Genomic DNA, 23486 nt, shown 5'->3' on the forward strand with positions numbered 1-23486 from the left:
CTACCTACCTAATATTTTTCTCTTCTCTCCCTTCAAGAAGGGCAGAAGGCAGCAGTCATGACTTTGTTCCTTTTTTTGCAGGACTTCAGGGGTTTTAGAAGGCTGTCAGTTCTTCTACATAGTTGACTTTTGCAGAACTTTAGCTAGTTATTGAAGTGATTAAATAGATTAATACTTAAAATGTGCTCAGTTGGTAGAAGCCTTTGGAATCTACAGGCCTTGTACGTCCTTCCAAGTGGCACCCAGAGATCCTCAGCTTGGGGCTGCTGTCCATCCCCACCTAAACTCTTGGATCTCAGCACTCTTCAGTTCAGAGCTGCACTTTTACCTTCAGGGAAAGTCATTTATGACATTCCATGCTGTCAGATGTGCAGGTAACTGAGCCAGTGCCCTGCTGAGGTCAGTGGGAATTGACACCTGTGGGATGTGCTCAGGAGCCTGTACCTGTGTGACTGTTTTGAGCTGGGTCTCTTTCCCCAACGCAGTGTCACTCAACCACATGACAGCTTTCAGTTTCAGGAGGGCAAAACCAAAACATTTTGTTCTTGAAGGTAGTTCTGGGCAGCAAGTAAGAGGGAAGAAAATAAATACATATATATATGTGTATGTGTGAATAAACCCTGTTTATTTCCTGTTCACTTTTTGATGTGACTTTGGGGCACCCTCCTTTTCCCTTAACCAGAACACACCTCAAGCTTGCTGTGGTCCTTCTGGTCTGGTAGGGCTTGTTTGGCATTGCTGTTTGCACTGCAGAAAGCCAGCCCTGGCTGCCTTGGCTGTGTGCTAAGCACTGACTTATAAAAATCAGTTGTTTTAGCAGACATTCAGTGGATAACAATTCTTGCCATTCCAAGGGGAATGTCTGTTCGAGTGCTGTTTGGACCCTAATGTCCGTGGAGCATGACAGGGTATGACTTCATGTGTAAACAAAGATGTTTCAATCTACCAAGGGATAGTACTTCCTTTATGGATGTGCTGGCCATTTGCACCAATATCCCATTTAATGACCTGAGTGGAGAACAAAGCATTCCCTGAGCTAATGTCCAGAACAGTGAGAAGGACACAGGCTCAGCCTGGACTTTGTTTAGAGCTGATCAGCACCAGTGCAGCCTCAGTGGGGCAACTTCTGCCTTGCCCTGGGCTCAGCACAGATGAGCCTAAAGGTTACTTTACCAGAAGGCTTTTTCAGAGGTTGGGTTTAGGCTTATGAAGTAGAAAAACTAGATTCTTTTTTTTTTTTCTAATAGAAGGAAAGTAGCTCTGCCTGATTTTAGTGACACCATCTGGACTCCAGAACATCTGTGCTGGAAGGTCAGTTAGGGTGAAGTCATGATACTCACATTGTTTCTGACCAGTGCCCCAGACCCCAGCCTGTATCCCACCCACACTCACCTTCTGGAGGCTTCTGGAAGGTGTCCCTGAACAAAGCAGCTCCTGTACACATCAGAGTTACTGTGTCTGCTTTCCCTTCTGCATTATTTGGATTAACAAGCTCATTCTCTAAATATAAGAGGAGGGAAGAACATTTCATGTCTTCAGAACAAGACACAATAAAGCTGATGAGAGGGTTTTTAAAAAGCTCTTTCTTAACGAAAAAAAACCCCTAAAACATTGACTTGTCTGACAGCGCATGCAAATTGGTTTTTTTCAGACTCTGGAAACAATGGACACAGGAAAACCTTTTCTGCAGGCTTATTTCATTGACCTGGAAGGCTGTATAAAAACCCTGCGGTACTATGCTGGATGGGCTGATAAAATTCAGGGCAGAACTATTCCAGTGGGTGAGTACCTTCAGATCCAGTTTCACAGCTGGGCTGGGATCAGGCTTGAGGGGGAGGGAGATCCATGGAAAGGCTGGCTTCTGAAAACCTGCACAAATAGCCTGCACTTCCTTCCTATCTCAGGATGCATTTTAAGCAGATGTATTTCAATATTGAAACTAGTGGGAGAACTTGGTTAATGCCTGGGTAGATCTCTGGAAAATAATGTGTGGGCTCTTCTGTTGCATTTTTAACAGAGAAACTTTTGGTCAGAGCAGTCACACAGACAACACTGATCCAGTTATAGAAGTTCAGATTTGGTTTTGGTGAGAACAAGTTAAGAGAATGGATGTCCTTGTGGCATGATGGACAATATAGAGTATTTTCAAATTTGGCCTCTTTTGTCCCTGCATGTGGGTGATCACTGAGGCTGTGTGAAGGACAGACACTGCAGACAGAAATTAGTCACCAGAGGAAGGGCTCTGGAGGGCTGAGCTAGTTCAGTCTGTGCAGACAGCAAAAGGAGCCATGCCAGTCATATAAACTGAGATTTGTCACCCTCATTCAGAGTGGTGTAAAGCTTTGCTTGTCTGGACACTCCTTGTTTGTCCTGATTTGAAATCACTTTGAAAAAGCATCATTAGAAATGCTCTTGCTCTCTGTCACGTCTTCCCAATGGAACTAGGTGCTCAGCAAGAATGAATTTGAAAGGCAAATGTTCTTCCTGCTTTCTCTGTGAAAGAGCAACAGCAGTATTTTAAGGTGAATGGTACTACTTTAGTTCCAAAGTTTCATCTTTTTATGATTTCTTACCAGGAGTGTAATTCCTGTCACACTGAACAGGATTCCTGTATAAAGTGGGTTTTAAAACTCTCTCCCTCAGGGAGGCAAGTGCTTTGTGTTTTTCAATAGGACATAATCTGAAGGAAATTTATGTTTGCTCATATCAGTGTGATAATGAGTTATCCTCCCCTCAGCCTCAACACAGGGAGTTTGTAGAAGGAACTGAACCCTGGTTTTAAAAGGTTCCTGTGTCACTGTGAGTGGTGTTTGGCTTTCAGGCTGGCACAAGACCTGTACTCAGATCTTCATCTGGACAAAGACATGAGTCAGGATGAACAGATAGTGTTCCCTGTCTAACAGGGGTTTAGTTCTGTCCCCAACCTGTTAGTGTGCAGCTGTCTCACACACTTTCTGTAAAAGTGAGGATTTTTGACTGTTCTGTGCCCTTTTACTCTCTTGTCTTGCAGATGAAAATTTTGTCTGTTTCACCCGGCACGAGCCCATGGGTGTCTGTGGAGCCATAACCCCAGTAAGTGCCAGTGCTGGTGCCCTGCATCTCCCACAGAACTGGAAACTCCATGTGCACTCCTACCCTGCAGCCATTTGCTGCCTGGCTAAGCCCAGCTGTTCTGCAGGGAACTCCCATCTCAGTGGCCTGATGTAGTTTTTGTGTTTTACCCCCATGCCAATTGCTCTTGGCAACAGGAGTGCTCTGCAGTGGAAGGGTGGGTCTCCTAATCAGATGCTCTGTTGCTCTCTGAGGCTGACACCAGTCACCAGAGACCAGTCAGAGCTCTGACTCTCACACTGCTGGGACAACCATCTCATCATGAGGAGTGCTGGCTTTCTGCTGCCTGGTGCTGATGCATAGTTTTGGGTTTTAAATCATATCCATTATCAATTAATTATGTCTGGCTGCTCTCTGAGCTTTCTGGGATTAAATCTCACTGAATAGTTTTCTTTTCCTTGAGGTCTCATTCTCTGCTGAGGGGACAGTGTGGCTAGCTCTTGGAATGCCTCCAGTGTTAGCATGTGTTGCTTGCTCTGTTTCAACAGACAGCCAGGAAGACTTTACAGCTCATGGGAGACAGATTTTGTTCCTGTCTGGTTGTAAAATCCTTTGAATGGGGGATCCTACAATTTGTGAGGCAAATGGTACTGTGTCAAGATTCTCTGTTTGGATACAGCACCAAGTCTGCCAGAGCTCAAGAAGTCTTTGGACAATGCTCTCAGACCTGTGGTGGGAGCCTTGCTGCTATCCTGTGTAGGTCCAGGAGCTGGAATTTGATGATCCCAGTGGATCCCTTCCAACTCAGGGTGTTCTATGACTATATGGTCCTTGGATCAATAAGAGCTCGTGGAGAATTCTGACTTCTGAGATAAGGTTAAAGACTGAAAGAAATGCATATATGCGGGACCCTGGGAATACCAGGTCTGGACCAGATCCCAAAGATGTCTGGGGAAATTCTGCTTTTTCCTTCAGCAGGGCTGAATTTATACCCCAGGTGACAAGAGGACAAGGTCTCTTTGGCAGTGTTAGGGTGTGGCAAAGTAGGAGGTTATCAAACATTTCTCTTGGTGACTTCAGAGCTTTCCTGGCTGAGCAAGCAATGGAACTGCTGGTGAGCAGAATTTATGACTTAAGATCAAAATCTCAGGTTCCTCACACTGATCACCAGTTAAAAGGTATTTCCCTGTCACTCTCAGCCACCTTTGGCACTCAGCAGTGCTTTGGAAAATATCCCTTTGAAAGCCTACGTGCAGGATGCTTTGGGAGGTCACTGTAGGGGACAGAGTGGGGCTTGCAAGATCTCAGGTTGACCCTAGACCAGCAATAAACACAACAAAAAGTACAGAACCAAATTTGACTTAAGATCAACACTGTGTTTGTATAAAGAATGATTGGGGTCAACAAAACCACATCTGTCTTAAGTTTATGCAGAACAAATCTTCTCCAATTTTTTCCCAGTTCAAGCTCAATAACAACAACAGCCTATGGGTTTGTATTTCCTACTTGATTGAAAGAGATTCTGTCACTGTTCTGGCTATATTTCCCTAGAGCAATTAACAGTCCTCCCTTTCTCCTGTGGCTTGACTATATTTAAATACTATTTTATTTTTATTTAGCCAGAGAAGTTCTTAGGAAGTGCAGCATATGGCTGATTTTTGTCCCAAGGTGATATCATGAGGCAGCCCTGGAGTCCTTTACTGTTGCTTTCACCAGCCACTCTACAGCAGAAAGCTCCTAATGGAGCTATTTCATGCTCTGTAGAAAAGTAGTGTAGGTGTAAATGGCTCAAGCTGCCAGGCCTCCAAGAAAACTTAGGAGAAAAAGACAAATGGGCAAATTATGGGATGTGGCCATTGGAGAAGATCACTGAAATAGAAAAGGGTGAAGCAAGTTGAAGAAAAACACTTGAGACCAAATTCTGCTTTGTCTCAGGGTTAGAATAGAACTCATGGCTCAAAAGCTACCCTGCTAATTTATTTGTAAGTGTGAATTTGTGGATTCCTGACATACTTGGCTTCTTTGTTGATAGCTGAAGGCCCTTGGCTTGGGTTTTGACATGAAGTCCCCTTGTGGTTGGCCTGCTTCCATCATCCCTGAAGCAGCATTAATTATTTTTAATGAAAAAATCCTTTCTACTGCCAAATGACCTTTCTGAAATTCAGTGTGAGCTAGATTTTCCACTTCTTGCTTAGACTCCAAGATCCCCAAATATACATGACCATGAAGGAGATTAGCACAGTGAAAACTGATGTGGACTGGTTCCTAATTCCAAATTAGAAAACTAATTGGAAAGGAACAATTTACAATATGAAGGGAGTATGAGACCTCCCCTAGATTTCCATGACTGAACAACTCACTGCAGCTTCCTATTTATAAAACTGGAACTGAATGATATTATATAACTCCTAACTACTCAGCCAGTGCTTAACAGAGAAAAAATAGGGTTTTTTTTCAATGAGTAGTTGCATTCTGTAATTCCCCCCCATACAGATGCTGTACAGAAGTGATGCATCAGGAAACTGCCTCCAACACAGTGTCTGTAAAGAGCCAAAATCCTACACAAAATGTGATCAAACTCCTTCAAAGAATGAGGTCACATCGTGCAGAAGGTTGTCCAGCTTACAGGATTAGTGTGAGGACTGCCAGCAATATCAGGGATCTCAGGGGGAAATCAAGGAAGTTGTATTCCTTAGCCCAAGCAAACACAGTATTATAAACAGACGCTCCTCTTTGTGGCTTTCCTCCCAGTTCCCTTCCTCCCTGAGCTGGGAAAAGGCTGCATGGAAGTGAGTAGGTGACTGTGGCAGGCTGATCTGAGCAGTGCCTTGTGTTCTTGCAGTGGAACTTCCCCCTGCTGATGCTGGTCTGGAAGATGGCACCAGCTCTGTGCTGTGGAAACACTCTGGTCGTGAAGCCAGCTGAACAAACTCCGCTCACGTCGCTCTACATTGGCTCTCTGATCAAGGAGGTGAGGAAATCTCAGCAGCCCATCCAGGTTCTGCTCTCTTAAGGTCAAAAGCAAGGCTGTATTTTGAAATAGTTTTTAGGTTTTAAAGAGTCTGAGCATAACAAACAGACTTCCAGCTTTAATAGACTCACAAAGGAAAGTGAGAACAGCCTTTGTCTTCAGTCTTTGGAAAAAAAGGCCTTTGTGACTGGCTGGGAGGTGGCAAACATCACAAAACCTGTGCATTTTTCTCCTTTCTCAGGAAGCTGCAGAGAGAAAAAAAAAAAGCTTTTTCTTCCCAAATGAGGGAAAGGCAACAGCTCAGTTTTATTAGACAATGGTACAAAAAAGAGTGTGATTAGACAGCAGTGTTGTGTTTGTTGTTTTTAAATGGGATAATTCAACCAAGACAGAGTGCCCTGGGAAACAATTCCTCGTCATTTCTGTGATTCATAGAACAATTTAGTTGTGTCTGGCCTGTAAAGTCAGCTGAAATAAAGACAAGATGATAGGCTGGCATTTTAAAATGCTGGTTTAGGGCTTGTCAGGTAGGATCTTGTGTGCCAGCAGATCTGTTAATTGTGCAGAGAGGGTGGGAGATGCACAGAACCTTCCAGCACTGCTCAGTACATCAGCTTCCTATAGCTATGGATGTGGCTGACTGAGGAAAACTAACGGAGTTGTAGATGGACTTTGGCCTCTCAGTCTGTTTGTTAGGCTCAGTCAAATGATGATTTTGTCCTTTCTTGGCTTAGCCTGGGAGAAAATAGAAAGATATGTTAATAATTGTCACTTAGGGCTCTTCCATCAGGAAAGGAAGTGGAAAAATAATACCAGTTAAGTATCTCCTACAGTTACTTGGCTTAATGAGATTACACAAGATAAGTGAGTGAGCACAGGGTGCAGTTGTCATGACTTCTACTGAGCCCTGCTACACCACTGCTTTTTTTGACTCTGACATGCAGCTCCCCAAACACAGGCATAGCATTCCCCCCCAAAAAAAATCACCATTCAATTCTGGTAATTTTTTTTTTTTTTTCAAATTCTAAGCTTGCTGTTTCTCACAGTTGTCCTTCAAGGCAGAAGTGTAATTAGAGCACAATAATTTTATTTGAAGATGCTCCTTTCTCCACCCCAAATTAGCTAAATTCTTTTAAGTTTTTCAGAAAAATGAGTTAAAGATTTTTTTTGTTTTCATCTTTAAAAGGATGCAGAAGATGTTACCACACACACAAAGCTATGTGTTATGTTCAGTGTAATAATTTTTGGCCAACCAAAATATTTGGCTTTCATTTTTGCTGAAAAACAGAAAAAACTTTTTGGCTCAGGGTGTTCTGAACCAATTTTTTACTTCCTTGTGGCTTTGCTGCTGACTCCAAACACCATTACTTGCACAGTTTGACATGCAGCATTTGCTTGAAAACTCATTAGCCAAGATGTAAACTCCATTAAATGCATTTTTGTCATTGTCACATCCATAGAAGAAATGAGACTGCCCTTCCAATTTATGAAAAGAAAAAATGGGGGGGAAAAGTCTTACAAGGATAATTTTTTTGCAAGACAGTACATGAGCAATTGCTTCCTTTTTTTCTCTATTAAAAAGAAATGGCATTTATTGAGACTTTGTATTAAAAAGTCATAGGAAGTGAAGCAAATGTGTTATATTCTGGAATTTCATCATTAAAAATTGCAGGGAAAACAACCTTGTGCTATCAGTAGTAAGGGAAGGCTAACCTAGAAGAGCAATAATCCTTGCAACTCTTGTTTCAGGAAGTAAAACCAAACCAGTCAGTCCCTCAGTTCTCCTTGCACTAGAATTTCACCTGAAGTTTTGCCATTTGTCTGTTTTGGCAAAATTACTAGTTGGCTAATCTAGGTTGTAAATGTGGTGGAAACTTGCATAAGTCTTGTTACCATCTGCTTTTGTACTCCTGTTTTATTAGCCCCATCATCTAGTGAGGTTTTACTGACTTCTTAATCCCTCTGGTCCCTGAAGAACCACAAATGTCAACCTTTGTTCAAAACAAACTTTCATTCATTTGTCCCTTGGCTGCAGCTGCACTGCAGTAGCTGGGGGCCAAGTTTGGCCAAAAGACTCGCTCTCTTTTGACTTGAAACTGGGACTTCTCCAAGAATTCTTACTGAAACTTGGCATTTCCTAAGCATGGCTGTTAGTTTCACCCACGTCTACTCCAGCTGGTAGCATGCAGCCATGTTACTGGAAAGTCTGGAAAACAGGGATGCATCTGGTAAGAGCTCAGGGGAGTATAGTACAACTAATCCAGGCTTCCTGAGAAATGAGCTGTGCTCTCAAATTCTCTACAGAGCTGTTTTTAATCTCTGTTTCAGGTGGGTTTCCCTCCCGGTGTGGTGAACATTGTGCCAGGCTATGGCCCCACAGCTGGAGCTGCAATTTCTACCCATGACAGCATTGATAAAATTGCTTTTACTGGATCAACCAAGGTAGGTGATGGATTTCTCAAAGACACCTGCTGTTCCTCTTTGCTTTCTCTTGTGAACTGTCATCCATACAAGACTGGACCTAAGAAATGTCAGTGACTTCTGTATAACCAGCACTTCCTCTGTCATGTTCCATGTGACAGGATTTCTCAGAAGTGTTTGGTATTTGTCTAATTCAGATCCTTGTGGTTGTAATATTCCCACATCTCTGAGAGCTGGGTTTTGCCAAGCCACCACATTTCTGTAAGGACTGTAAGCAAAAGGGGCTCTGACGTAAGGGAAGGCAGACTGCAGGGCAGGCTGGCAGTGCCTTAACATCATGTCATTGACCCAGTGGAGCTTCTGGGCATGTTTGCCTGCCAGTCCTGCCCTGCAACTGGAAAACATGTCAGTCAGAGCCCTGAACAATTCTTCCTTGGCTTTATTTACCTCTGAGGAACTAGGGCTTAAATAAAAACATGGCTTTGTGCCCAAGGCCGTCTCTGCTGACGTGGAGGGGATTAACATTTGAGCTTCATTCTGAGGCCTGCACAGTAAAGCACCTTCTTTTTAGCTTTTTTTTCCTGTAAATAGATGTGTCTGGCTTGTTTATGAGAGGGGTGGCCACAAGACCGCTGCACTATCAATCGCCTGCAGCCATCCTCTTCCATACCTACATGGGAAAAGTGCATGTGGCTTGGCCAAGACCATGGAATTGAGCAGAGCTGAGGCATGCAAACAAATCTGAGTGCAGTAATTACTGCTGAAAAATTCTCAAACAAAAGCTTGCTTAGAAAAGTGGACATTTTTCCGCTGACTGCTTTAGATGTTTCTTGCAGTAGATCTACACCTCCAGAATTGAGGCAGTGTCCACAGAATGGAAATGCTCACATCAGTGGGGGCAGCTGAGGCAAATTCAGTCTTAGTTCTCTGGGGAACACTATTCTTGTTGAGCATTTGCTGAATTCATCCATTCTTATGTCTGCTCTCGTAATTGCAGAGTGTGATGTGAATGTATAACGATGACAAATTACCTTGAAAGGTGTTCTTGGTCGGTAAAGGTAACTCCTAACACTCAAAAGCTGCAGCATTTACCAACACTACCATCTAGTGGCTTTGTGTACATGCTGTGCTTATCCCATAGGAAAAGGTGTGCTAAGCCTGTGTTTCTGTACAGGGATCATGGGAACAAACAGACCACAATAAAGTACAAGTTCACAGTGAGCTTTTTCTCTCTTGGTAGTTGGTCTGATCTGGGAGTTTATTCAGTTACATGCTTCTCTCCAAATCCGAGATCAGAAACTTTTAGCCCAGATGAGACGTTAGCTGTGTGAAAACAATAGAGCTTATAGACTCATCCAACCCACATGGATCTGTTTGGGTTTTTAATGAAAAAGGAGTATCCAGTGGATTAGTGGCAGAAGGAAAATTTCAGCTGCTAAAGCCTGTAGGCAAAAAAAAACTCCTGTAGACACTGTGCTTTTCTCCTAATCCATGGGTGTGCAGGAAACACCAAGGGAGAGAGCCTTTGCTAATGCATGTGTAATTTAGAAGTGTTTTCTTCCCCCTCCACCCATCTGTGAGTTCAGCTGCATCTCTGCAGCATTTGCAGCACAATGCTACTGTTTCTGAGCCAGGAAGTGAAGCTAATTCAAAATATATTTTGACTTAGTTATTAAGCCCCAGGTTGGGCTCAGTGCCAGCTTGGAAATGCTCATCTTAAACTCCACGAGAATTTTCCCATATAGATCTCTTCTCTTAGGTTATTAACTTGCTCCTCTTTGGCCAGCCAGCCCGCAGTAATGCCTCTTGCAAAGCTGGGATGCATCACTTATTTCTGCTGTCTCTAGCCTAAGCTCTGAGTGACTTGAGAAGATCTGTCCAGAGGTCAGGAGTCATGCTCGAGTAACAAGGGCAAACCATGAGAAATGCAGACCTGTAATTGCCAGACAGCTGCCCCATGCTTTCCTTCCTCACAGTTCCACTCCAGGGCAAGAGCAGTTTTAGTCAGAAATAAAGGTAAGCTTTCCATGTGCAGAGGTGAAATACAAGACAACAGGTATAATATGAGCAAATTCAAATATTACATCACTCTAAGAAATTATCTTGCCCTAACAACTAAAGGTCCCAAATAGTTTTAGTTCATACTGTTTCTAGTAAAATAAGTTTACTAAATTCTGAAAGCAGAGTAAATCCTCCCCTTCAGGATACAGATGTAGTTCTCCCACACAGCCTGCCCTTTCAGACCTGCCTAAACCAATCCTTAATTCTGGGGCTGGTTTTGATTGAACACATCACAGCAGGAGGAAACTCAAAGCATTTCAGAGTGCTCTCCCTCACCTCTACCTGCTGCAGCTGCCATCCAGGCTCTTCCACCTTTGTTTGGAATCACCTTCAAGATTTTTGGGGGAAACAACTCATGTCCTCTTTGTGTCCCACTGATACAGGTTGGAAAACTGATCAAAGAAGCTGCTTCTAAAAGCAACCTCAAAAGGGTGACGTTAGAGCTGGGAGGGAAAAACCCCTGCATTGTGTGTGCGGATGCAGACTGTGAGTATGGGCTGCTGGCTGTGTTTGCTGTCAGAGGATCCAGGGTGGTGGGGTTTGTGTGTCTCTGCTGTCCTCTGGCAGCTCACAGGGTTGGTGTTTCCACCCCAAAGGCTGGAGGAAACCTCTCTCCAAGGGCAGGATGTAGTTGTGCATTCCTGGAGCTCTTTCCCATGGCCCATGTTGCCTTCCTTGGGGATGGCAGCAGTTGCAGTTAAACCTTGCACTTGAGTGTTTGCTATTTGTCGGCTTTCTCTTTGGTTGGCAGTGCTGCAGAGCCTCAGCCAAGCACTGGGGAGAGCAGTTTTCTGCAAAGCAGCCTCTCTGCAGGCATTCCTGTGACAGGGGAATTTTGTAGGACCTGATCTAATCCAGCCTTCACCTCTATCCTGGTGGTCTGCAGGGCTCACCTTGTGTGTTTCATTGCAATTTTGTTATGTGACTCAGTACTAGGAGAGATGTGTAACCTCTGACCACCAAAATGGTTGGAAAATCCTATTTGGCTTCAGGAAAATCCTTTCCAGTCCTGCACAGCACACGTTGAAAATCAGAGGTATTTGTGCCAGCTGCTAATTGTGAGCATTGCAAGGAGCTGGCCAAAGCTGGCATGCTGCTTTCTGAGCAATCACAACTGAAACTTGTCTTTAGGAACCAATGCATGGTATCAAGAATTGTCAGAGCAAAAAAAAACTGGTCACTGCCGTCAGTGAGTCCTCGTGGAAGAAAGTATCAGGAACTATGGCCAACTAGACCTCAAGACAAAAGGCAGGAAAGGAGGTGGATACAATAAAAGATCTGGTTTGGGGGCAGTGAGGCCCTGTGAGTGCCTTCCATGGGTGTGGACCATTGTCAGCATTTTTTTAAGGAGGTTTTCCAAAGCGAAGGGAAAACAACAAGTCTGGAAACATTGCAATGCTGGAACTATGCATGTGGTAACACTTTTCCCTCCTGGGTCTTCTCACAGTGGACTTGGCAGTGGAATGTGCCCACCAAGGCGTGTTCTTCAACCAGGGGCAGTGCTGCACAGCTGCCTCCCGCGTCTTCGTGGAGGAGCAGATCTACCCCGAGTTCGTCAAGCGCAGCGTGGAGTTTGCCAAGAAGAGACTGGTTGGAGACCCCTTTGATGCCAGAACTGAACAAGGGCCCCAGGTAACTGTGTGTCCGAGAGTAGTTGTTGTTTGGTTTTTGGTTGTGGTTTTGTATAATTTTCCTTGTGTAAATATTATCCTTACGGACCCGGTCCCAGCAGAAGTGCCGAGGGGTGAGTAATGTATCGTGGCTTTATTTTTCCTCTATTTTAAATATCAATTAATCACAACTGTTGAAATGTTATGTTGTAATTTTTTAAAAACACAAATGTATTTAATTCAGTTCTTATCCAGCTTTATGGAAGAGGCTGTCTCCCTGGTGCAGTAACACAAAGCATGTTGCAGTGAGCCATAGCTCTGTGCAGAAAAGTGCAGCTAAATGGCTATTCAGCTCCTTGGCTGTGTGGGTGATGACAAGTAGTTACAGCCCAGACACTCCTGAGTCCTCACTTTCCCTCTCCTCCTCTGCTGCCTTTCTGATCCTTTGGAGAAGTTTCAGCTGAATTAGGAGGAAGAAACATGCCAAACTGCTGTCAGAACCAGCCTCCTCAATACTTCCAGAGCCTTCATCTTGGTTTTTCCTTTTGAGGCAATCTGAGTTGTGCTGGAGAACTCTGGGGGAAGATGATCCTTAGGTCAGATCTCCTAACAGGCCCACTGTTTGGTACCAAAAATAAAGCAAGTTTCCCAGAAACCTATAGCCAAGGCCTCTTTTTCTCAGTACTGCACTGTGGGTTTTTCATCCTTGATGCTGTCTGTGTAGGATCCCTTAGAGAAGAGGTGGCTCTGAGGACATCTGCCTCTCCTTATCTGGATCTGAAGCTGCACATGATTCATGCATGGTAAAACCTCATTGCTTGCCCTCATGCAGGGGGAATAAGATGAGGTACATCCCCTGCTCATGCTGGGGCTGCATCCAGCCCTGTAGCTTGCCTAGAGATTTCAAACTGCTCAGGACTTTTAGGAAGAGAATCCCATGCTGAGGCTGCATCCAGCAGAGATGAGCTGACCCTCAAACACTGATTTCATGAGAACAGCTCCTGAATCCATTCAGTTGTGAGTTTAAAGGGTGAAACACCCTGCAGTGGTTGGAGCATGTTGAACTGAGCTGCTCATTTAACTTCATCAGTGTTCCCACTCCTGCCAGGCTGGCAGAGCACTTCCAGGGTGCACTGTGGCACAGCTCCATCCTCTGGGATCACTGCTGTGGCTCAAGGGAGACCTTTTGCATACAGACCTGTAATTAAGGGTAACAGCAAGTTGGAATAGCAGTGTCTGGTCAGATTTTGACTATGGTCCATCTGTCCTTTTTTCCTGCTATGGCTTACCTGTTATACTTGTAGGAGAGAGAGAGCACCGACACACCCCTGAACTTCTGTGTATGCAGCTGTCAAGGCCAGGATGGGAAGGTGTTGAGGGAGTGGGAGGAAACTGTAAATCCCAAAGCTTTCACGTTGTTGCCAGTTCAAAGGGACAACCACTTCCTCTGCAGCTATGGCTCCTCATTCTCTGGAGCCTATGTTGTGGGCACATACAGAAACTTAAGCACAGGAGAGAAATGATGCAGTGTCACAAGGACTTAATACCTCTGAAAGTAGCAAAGATTCACACCTGTCCACAAGTTGCTCTTCAAATGTGAAGCTTCCAGATAATTTTTCCCCCTGTTCCTGAAGTAACCTGCTTGGCTGTGAGGGGTTTTTTTTTTATCTTGAACTGATGGATAAGGGAAGAATCACCAGGAAAAATAATTTGGCTTCTTCATCTCTCCCCCATCAGATGCTTCAGATCCAGCCTGTTGCTTTCATTTTCCTTTGGTGTGAGGCAGGGTGAAGATACACAACAGCATCACAACAATGCTGCATAGATCCCTTTGTGGGATGGTCACTGGCTTAGAAGCCAACAAGGGGAAGGGGATGAAGCCAACCTTCAGGCTGACAGTGGTTGTAGCTCATGATCTCTTTGGTCCTGCATCAGCTGCAGGTGATGACAATCCTGTTCCACAAGAACTTGAAGTTGACGTAAGCTAGTCCTGGAAAAGTGGTCCCATGTGCAGTTGTTTGTTCCTACATTGCACAGCACTGGATTGGGGAACTGGCTGATTCAGGTCTAATCCAGCCTTTTTGGAAGTGAGGAAGAAAGGTTTTACTCAGGTCAGTCCCCTGACGTGGATTACTGTTCACTGGCATAGATGCTCATGGCATGGCAGAGGGGAAAAGACTGTGTCAGCTGCAGTATTGGGTTATGCTGATATAAACTGTGCTGCTTTGATTAAAATTAGGTCAGCTTTAAACAGCATTAAATTTAGACAGAAATGAGGCATGCTTCTGATGAGACTTCTCCAAAACTCACATGTGTCTGGCAGTGCTGACTGGCTGGAATTCAAAGGACACCACAAGAAACCTGAGGGGTGCTCAGGACTGTTTGAGAGATGCCAATCTCAAATGCAGGCATTTTTAAACTTTGGATTCCTGGGAGCTGTATCACAGGAAGCAATAAAGTAAATCTGCACAGATGGCAAACTGGTTAACCAGTGCATTATACAACTGTGAGCAGCAAACTGCATTAGATGAGACTGACATCCTGGGGCACTAGAACAGGGATTACATTAGAACAAGACTAGACTAGTTTTATTTTAGACCCCAAATACTGGGATTTGTGGACTGCAAGACCTAGTCTACAGAAATTAGTCAGTAATTATTCAGTCCAAAACATAGAATTTGATTTACAAGACAGTGAATATTTTCCTTATACAGTAGATATGCACTTTAGGATTAAAGTGTGAAAATAAAACATTATACAGAAAGGGTTGTGTCCAACAGCCTGTTGCACCCAGTTGTGGGCTATTTTGTAGGAGTACAAACACTAAGTTTGCACATGGAAAAAATTCTCCTTGTGGTCTTGACCGAAATGAAGCAAGAGATGAAAATTTGGGGGTTCCCAGATTTTCAGTATTGCAGTGATCCTTAGAAGCTCTCTTCCCTATTGAATTAGATGAACAAATAGTAGAATTTGCTTTACCAGATCATGTGTTTTTAATAGAATTCAATGCTTGAACCATAAATAATAGTGGAGTAGGGGACAGAATTTAAACAAGCCTTGCAAGCTCTAGTTACAATGACAAACAGTTCCACCCTTGCATGTCATTTTTACAAATGTTTTCTTTCCCCAGTGTCTTTTCATCTAACTGTAGTTTGCCTTGCAAAAAGTTACAGCTGTATAAATATCCTTGTTTTGTTTTCTGTGATGTGAAGTGGATGGACTGGATTGGTCTGGATCACAGACATGCCAGGATGGAAAGCACTTGCAGATATTTTCGAATTATTTATGCTTGGCAACTAAGCAACCAGACAAATAGACAATGTGTATGACACCTGCCAAACTCAGTGTGACACTGTATCCTACAGCAGGGCACACATTTCCTCGGGCAGTAGCATGAATTAAGTGTGTCCTTGGGTAGCACCTTAACACATGAGAGAGCACAAGCACTTAGAACACGCACGGTGCACGTGCTACTCACACATCTGTTTGCCTGGACATGTGCTGGGCTCTGTTTCCACTGTGTACCACAAGTATCCCAAGGACACCCTCCTGCAGCTTTGATATTTGTCTAAAAGCATGAAAACTTGGATTGTGTGTGGTCAGGATTAACTAGGGACAGGATATAGTCTGTAATCTGGAGGAGTCAAGTGTGGAACACTCCGTGTAAACAGTCCCAACTGGCAACTGGCCCTGCTGAAATAAAACCAGATGCCTAGGGAGGTGGATTGAGCCAGAACAAGCATCTGGAGATACCTGGCAATCAGAATAATCTCCTAGCCTTCCAGGACACCTTGTACCAGTGGGTGGAGTCTTCTTTAATCACCTCAATAAATTTGTCGAGCTTTTTTTGAGTTTTTCTTTTTAAAAACATCTCTGTAAGTGTTTTACTAACTCTAGCATGCTGTCATGAGGAGTTTCATCACTTTATACCACATCGTGTCATCAAGAGCCAGGTCTGTTTGTTTGAAATCTGCAGTTCTGCAGCCCACTGCTGCACATGGAGCACAGAAGAAGGGTCAGCAGTGAGTGGAAGTGCTGTGGGTTTTTGCACCTCTTCCCAGCTGAGACACTGTGCTTGTGGAGTGCATGATGTGTCCTCCAAGTCCTGGTGCAGCTGTGCAGCTTCAGGGTCCTGTCACTGGATTGGCTTTTCCCCACCCCTACCAAAATCCCTGGTTCAAGGCTGACAGCAGCACTCACTATTTGAGATTACTCCATAGATAGGAGGAGTTAGAAAAGGTAGTTAAACGTGAGAGAGAAAAAAAGTGCAGTATTATACCAATTTCTAAGAACTCTGAAAAGTGATTCTGATTTTAAAAGCAGGGTTTGGTGCAGCAGTTGTTGTGAAGTCACCCCACTAACAGGGCTTTTCTTGAGGCTGTTCATGTACTGTGCACTGTAGAAGGAGATGGAGGCAGAGCTCACTGGGCTCTTCCAGCTGGGGACAGAGAGCTGTAGGTGAAGCTGCACACTGCAGCAAAACTGAGTTAACAGTTCTTAGATCCCGGTCCTCCCTCTCCTGTGCTGATTCTGTTGCTGGTCCGATCCCTTGCTGAGCTCTCTAGTCCATCTCAGGCAGTTCTCATACTGCTACTGAGATAAACCAGTGCTTGGAGAAGGTGAGCAAATCCCAGAGCTCAAGTGAGGTGAGCTGTGGGAGCACATATCCAGGACAGGGAGCAAGGGAAAGGGATCCCTCCATGTGGCAGCAAACCATTAGATCAGATTAAATTGTCACATGTTACTTCACCTTCTGTTTCCTGTGGCTCAGAGCTATGCCCATGTCCTGTCTTTCTCCCTGCTCACTGCCTGACTGCCACATCCCAAACTGAGCTATAAACTGACCCAGTTTGACAGTGCCCTGCAAACGTGCCCCTGGGCCACATTCCATGACTCCTCTCTGGAACCATGATAATAAAGGTGCTGCTGTTTGTTTCTTTCCTTTTGTGTCTGACAGATTGACCAAAAACAGTTTGATAAAATCCTGGAGCTGATAGAAAGTGGGAAGAAAGAAGGGGCTAAGCTGGAGTGTGGAGGTCTTGCCATTGAAGACAGAGGCCTGTTTATAAAACCTACAGTGTTTTCAGAGGTCACTGACAACATGAGAATTGCCAAAGAAGAGGTACTGTACAAATCACCTAGAAAAATACTGCTTCAGAATCAGAAATAGTGGTGATGGAATGGCTTCTCTCTGAATCCTTAATTTTGAATATAAATAACTGAGTAAAAATAACTGACACTGTGGCAGGCTGGAGCAATTATTTACCCTGTAATGGCCAGTGACCATGAACAGTGTAATGTGTGTTCTTGCTCCCCTACTTTGTAGAGAAGGGGTTGCTTTATTGCAGAAAAGTGGGCAAAGAACTCTGGGACCTGATGCTGGTAAGGAGCAAAGAAACAGTCACTGAAGTTCTCTGAAACAGCCTTAGCATCTGAAACAATCCCAGATTCCATTCTCATGGCAAAATCTCCTGAGACTGACTATTTCTTTCCTATATGAAAACATGGTCAAAGCCAGCAAAGTGCAGATCTAATACTCTGGCTTTCATTATTCATATGGAGAAATGTTGAACAAGCTGCATGTGATTAGATGCTGTGATATTCCTTTGAAATAGAAGTTAATCTACTTTTCATCATGTTCCCTAATGGAAAATAAGTAGTTGCCAAAATCTAACTGGCATTTGTAGTTTAAAGTTTAGCTTAGTGCTTTTTATGGGGCTGCTTGCTGTTCACTCCTGGCAAGATGTTTAAATGTCTCAGATCTGCCACAGAATCTCTAAGGAACCTGGGAAAGATATCAGTCAGTCAGGGCATGAGTTACATGCTAAAAATAGAGAGAAAAAGAGCTGAAAATCCCATGACAAACCTTTTCTTAATGAACTGACTCCAAATCCCAAGCCATGATTCACAAAGCTTATCCAGTTCCATTCATTGGCAGTTTTGTTGCAAATGCATGTTCATCCTTTGCCTAGGATTAAGGCTCCGCATAAGAGCCTGGATATCCCAAAACGAAGGGTTTATAAACCCTTGTATGAGCTTAAAAGTGGTCCAAATGAGTCTGTTTCTCACATTTAATGGGCTTTATTGTGAGAGCCTGCAGACCAAGAAAGGCCTCCACCTTTGATACTGTGCCCGATGAGAGACTCCATCCCAAAATTTGGGAAGCCTTCTGTATGGCTGTTGCCCCTACTGGCAACCTGGGAAGCCAAGTTTGTGGTCAAGCACGGACGTGGTTAATGCACTGCATGCAAATAAAATGCATACAGTGACAAAATCAGGGTTAAAACCAAGGAAGAAAACTTGCAGTCCTTGAAATAAATTAATTGTTACTTGAGCACACTCAGCTTCAGAGTTCAAAAGGAGAGTTGTAAGTGGAGTAAGGATGAATCATTTGTAACTTGTCCAGATCTAACTCTGCTTATTTTGATTGTTACAGATGATCCATTACTTGTTGGATCTTAACATTTATTAACTACCACAGCACGTCACAATGCTTCCTTTGAAGTTTAATTAGTAGTTTTTAAGACACTCTATCAGTGCCTCCTAGAAGGCTAAGATATAAGATTTTAAATATATTATCCAACTAGAGCATCTGATTCTGATTACTTTAAAACTACCATGATTAGCAGATGCTTTCCTGTACTCAAGTTTAATTGATATCTGCAGATTTTTGGGCCGGTTCAGCCAATTATGAAGTTCAAGAGTATAGAAGAGGTGATAAGAAGAGCCAACAGCACTGAGTACGGACTCACGGCCGCGGTGTTCACCAAGAACCTGGACAGAGCTTTAACCCTGGCTTCAGCTCTGCAGTCAGGAACAGTCTGGTGAGCAGGCTGGGAACAGAGGGGTGGGCTGGGGCTTTGTTTCCTGGGAGGGAAGAGGGATTTAGGACTTGCAATCGTGTTGGTAAGATAATAAGGTTGTTGATAAGGTTGTGGGCTCCATCCCTGTACATGCCGTTCATTTAAGAGTTGAACTTCGTGATCCTTGTGGATCCCTCCCCACTCAGAATATCTGTGGTTCTCTAAATGCTGCAGCTAAGATGTATTAGTAGCCTGCCCAGTTCTTGATGTTCTGCTCAGAAGCAACATCCATTCCTCAAAATGAGGTGGTGAGGCCCAGACAGCATGTTGAGAAATGGATCAGTCGAGGTATTTCTTTGTTGGGGTTGTAGTAAGCTCCACCAGACATCGTGCTTTCCAAAACCCTGTATGTAGCAAAAAGCAATTCTCATGACCTTTAGCCAGCACCAGATGGGATTTTGCTGCACAAACCAGTATGGACAGTAGGTGGCAACACACCGCTGTCACAAAGAAAAGCAGCTATTTTTTTTTGCATACAAAATTTCTTATTTTATATTAGAATGCTTTTAAAGATGGAATCCTGATTTTTTTTCCCCACTAAAGACAGGAAGTTGATCTGGTGTCTGATTCTAATGCAGAGGATTAATTTCAAGAGTTGGCACCAGAAGAATGAGTCTCAAATACTTACATAAAAATGGGATGTTGGGCTTTGAAGGATACATATGCTGAACACACATGGAGGTGCACACTTCCAGCACAAGCCATACCTGTGCTGCATGACCTTCAGTCATTTGATCATACTGAGATGCTAGGGAAGTGCCTGCATCAGCTTTTTTTCTGCAAAGTATCCATAGAAATTACCCCAGTGCTTTTATTTTACTGTGACACAATTGTCTGACACAGTCCAAATGTTTTCTCTACCTGGAGGTGGATGCTGGGGCCTCATTGTGAGTGTTTAGAGAGCTTTCTGAGTAAATGTGTTCATTTCAGAATGTTAATCAATAAATTAGGGAATAGCCCGAACTATTTCTTTTAATCATGACTCTGAACCTGGCATAAATTCTAGCTCAAGCATGAATGTCTTTGCCATTAGAGGATATGAAGCAAGATGTAGGTCAGACTGAGAATTACTCAGATGTTTTCTGTTTCTGCAGAAAAAGAAGATTTTATTGCAAAAATCTGATTTCTCAAGTGTATGACAGAAAAAACAGAGATTTCAGATTTTATTGTATTGTTGCTGTTGTCATCATCTTGCTTTTCCTTGGTATTGAATTGTCTTCTTAAAATTGATGTTTTTATTGTAGGATCAACTGTTACAATGCGCTCTATGCTCAGGCTCCTTTTGGTGGCTTTAAAATGTCAGGCAATGGCAGAGAACTGTAAGTTTTGCTCAGTATTTTGTTTCTGTGTGGGTGGTGAATGCAATAACATTTGTGACTGTGAAAACACTGTTGAATTTGCTTTTAAAGTTTAATCAGGCTTGCAGCATGCCCCACAGGGAGGTGCTAAGCCAGTAGAGCGTGGATGTAAAGCATTCCTTTAGGAGCACCTTCATCTGCTTTATAAGCTTTTAATAGCTCCAGTTCAGTCAAGTCCACTTGGAAGCATTTTTCCATCCTAGTTAGATTTTTAGAGGAAGGGACAAGTATAGCACCACAGCTGGGGACACTGGTATCCACCCCAAGCCTGCTCCATCTTTCCATGGTGGTGTCTGTGCCTCTCTTGGCTGCTGTATCATTGCTCCTTGTTCAGGTGGGAAGGAATGATCTCCCAAATTATTCTCCATCCCACCTTCCAAGGTTGCTGCTAAATTACACAAGAACTCTCTGACCCTCTTCCCCAGCCTGGCCAGTTACCAAACACTTCAGCTCTTAATAGTTACTAAAGCTGAAATTTTTGAACAAAGGTCACTTCATGAGTTAGAGCTGAGACATTGTCTTAAATCTTAATTTCCTTCTTGTATAGGAGACAAGTTTTCTTAGACCATTCAGCAGACTCCTCAGAGGAATCTAACACACCTTTTTTTTCACAAACCAGATTTAATCCCAGGAACCATTTCCAGTAACTGTTCTGGTACATCTGCTGCTCTGAGACATTCAGGTGCCTCATTTGCTAAGCACAGCAAATAAATGAATCCTCAGATGGGACACAGAAATATATTGAGACCTTATGGTTTGCTTTGCCTGACTGCCTGGATAATTAAAGGATGTCAGAGGTTTCCCATGGGAAGGGCATGGGAACAGAGCCAGTTATCACCAACTAAGACATATTGCAGTGGTGGGCTTGCTCATCAATATGCATTTCTGCAGCAACTGTGCCCTCCTGATGACATGGTATCTTGTAGATAGAAGCTTTCTTTAGGTGAAAAAAATAACTTAAATTGCTTTCTAAGCACCAATAGCTGTGTGTACATGGCTGTCTCTTATATGGCTTCTCACAGCAGCACTCAGTTTGCACAGGCAGAGTCACAAGTGTCTCCTTGTGGGTTACAGTGACCAATGTCTCACATCAGGGTGTAATTGTATGTACTTATGTACATGTACTTGGTGGTTATTAGAGGTGGTGGAACAAGTGGATAGCTGGTGTAAATTGTTCAGATCTGGTTTTAATGACCTGATGTCAAAAATGCACATGTGTACAACTTTCTTCTCTCAGGGAAATACACATTAACATTCAACAACTGTTTGTCCCTTTCCTCCTCTTCTCTTTTGCAGTGGGGAGTATGCTTTGGCAGAATACACCGAAGTGAAAACAGTCACCATTAAACTCTCCCAGAAGAGTCCATGAAAACAGGAGGCCTAAAATGCTGACACTCTGAATGTGACACATGGGGGACGTGTTCAGAGCAAGGGGGAGGGGAGGGGTGGGAAGGAAAATGGAAACACCTGTCTTTATTCCTCTAGAAACACTGAATCTGCTGGGCTCCATTTTGCCAACTGGCTCTTCAAAAACTGATTCACTGACCCTACTGGCAGTACACACTTGTACTCCACAAGTCCCTGGCTGTACATCGGCCTGCTCCCTGTCACTCAAAAGCTGGTCAGTCACAGTTTTGGCAGGACATCTGCTTCCCAACTGTACCCCTGAAGGACATGGACATCACTGGCATGTTAGAGAGACTGCTGGTACCCGCAAAGGTATGGGCAAATACCTTCAGAGGCACTTGGGTTTCCCTTGGCAGAGATGGACTCGAGTGGTAAGGGTTGGAACAACTCGACTGGACTTGGTGGAGTTTGTGTGAAGATTGCAGCTGGAGTTTGGAATGGGAGTGCAAGCTTTCATGGAAGGATCTGTAAGGAAATTCTCTTTGAAAGAACTATCATGGTTTCTCTAAAGATATGTGCATTCTCCATCCTGGTGATATTCTAGCCCTGAATGAGATTTGTGGGAGTTTCCTACAGGTCTCCTTTGGGGCCACTATGTCACCCAACAGAGCCAGACTTTCAAGTGTCCTTGGAACCTGATTTTGGGTGTGCACACACTACACATGCTGCAAATGCAAGTTCCTGACTTGCTGACCCTTCTGGCTCCCAGTGAGTCACAGTTGTATCTCAAACCTTCACTACAGCACTTTTCTCAAGAGGATTTTGCACTGCACTTACCGTGGTGACACCGAGTTGGAGGCTGAGCATGTAGCATGGTAGATACCCCACAGAAAACACCCCATACTAGTCCTGATCTGGGGGAGGGAGCAGAAGAGCTGCAGGAAACTGTCCTGCACTCTCTTTCTCTGCAACTTTCAGGCTTTTTGAACATCTCTTTGTTTTTTGAGCCAGAACTATTACTTTGACAGTAAAACTTAGCTCTTCACATTGCTTCTTTATCCTGTATGAATGTAGCTTAAAATACATTCTTGGAAGTGCAGTGTGAAAAGGCAGGGGCTCCCAAGCACACCTTGAGTGCTAAAGAGAAGGGTGTACAAGCCAGTTAGCATGGAGTAAGCTGTGGCTGGACTTCAGCCTGTCAGCAGCTTCACAGCCATTATCCCTGTGAGTGCTGTCATCTCATGGCCAGCACAGAGTAGCTGATCCTTCACTGAGAAAACTGCCTTGGATTGTCCCTTGCTCACAGGTGTCCATGGAGTGGCTGTCACACAAAGCTCATGCCTTAGGTCCTCCTGCAGTAATGCCTTTGCATGCCCAGACATTATTATGAGATCAATGACAAGCCACAGGCTGTATTCAGTTCCTGGGTTCACTGCTTTCCCTCCTCCTCTCCTCCTGACTCTGCTGGAGAACCCTGGCAAAGGCACAGCCAGTCCCACGTCTGCAGGAGTTAGTGGTGACAGCGTGTTAGGAAGTTCAGCTGATCCCTCTGGGATTGTCCTCTGAGAACAAACCCACTGAGGTTCCTTATGGCTTATCAGCAGATCTCCAGGAAGCACTGATAAGGATTGCTGCTCCAGATGCCAGAGCTTGAAGCAGAAATGCAGGTCTAACCTCTCTGCTGCAAGCCAGGATTTACCCAGTACCTTCCTTTGCTCACAGATAGGCTCAGACAGCAACAAATTCTGTTGCATGAGTGGAGCTTTTTTTGGAGGAGGAAGGAAGGTGGGTGGTGATAAGTAAG

The 23486-nt window shown here is 43.9% G+C and overlaps 1 protein-coding gene across 1 annotated transcript in view; it reads left to right on the plus strand.

Annotated features, from left to right (window-relative positions):
* The window catches only part of ALDH1A3 (aldehyde dehydrogenase 1 family member A3), a 32678-nt gene extending 9192 nt beyond the window's left edge, over positions 1-23486 (plus strand). The window contains exons 4-13 of the mRNA XM_038147165.1: positions 1652-1781; positions 3011-3072; positions 5894-6022; positions 8351-8464; positions 10888-10990; positions 11952-12136; positions 17072-17236; positions 18781-18938; positions 20222-20296; positions 21632-23486. Coding sequence (XP_038003093.1) covers positions 1652-1781; positions 3011-3072; positions 5894-6022; positions 8351-8464; positions 10888-10990; positions 11952-12136; positions 17072-17236; positions 18781-18938; positions 20222-20296; positions 21632-21704 — 1194 coding nt within the window. The 3' untranslated portion in view covers positions 21705-23486. The remainder of the gene's footprint in view (positions 1-1651; positions 1782-3010; positions 3073-5893; positions 6023-8350; positions 8465-10887; positions 10991-11951; positions 12137-17071; positions 17237-18780; positions 18939-20221; positions 20297-21631) is intronic.

The sequence above is a fragment of the Motacilla alba genome, chromosome 10 (genome assembly GCF_015832195.1).
Source record: "Motacilla alba alba isolate MOTALB_02 chromosome 10, Motacilla_alba_V1.0_pri, whole genome shotgun sequence".
NCBI classification, from domain to species: Eukaryota; Metazoa; Chordata; class Aves; order Passeriformes; family Motacillidae; genus Motacilla; species Motacilla alba.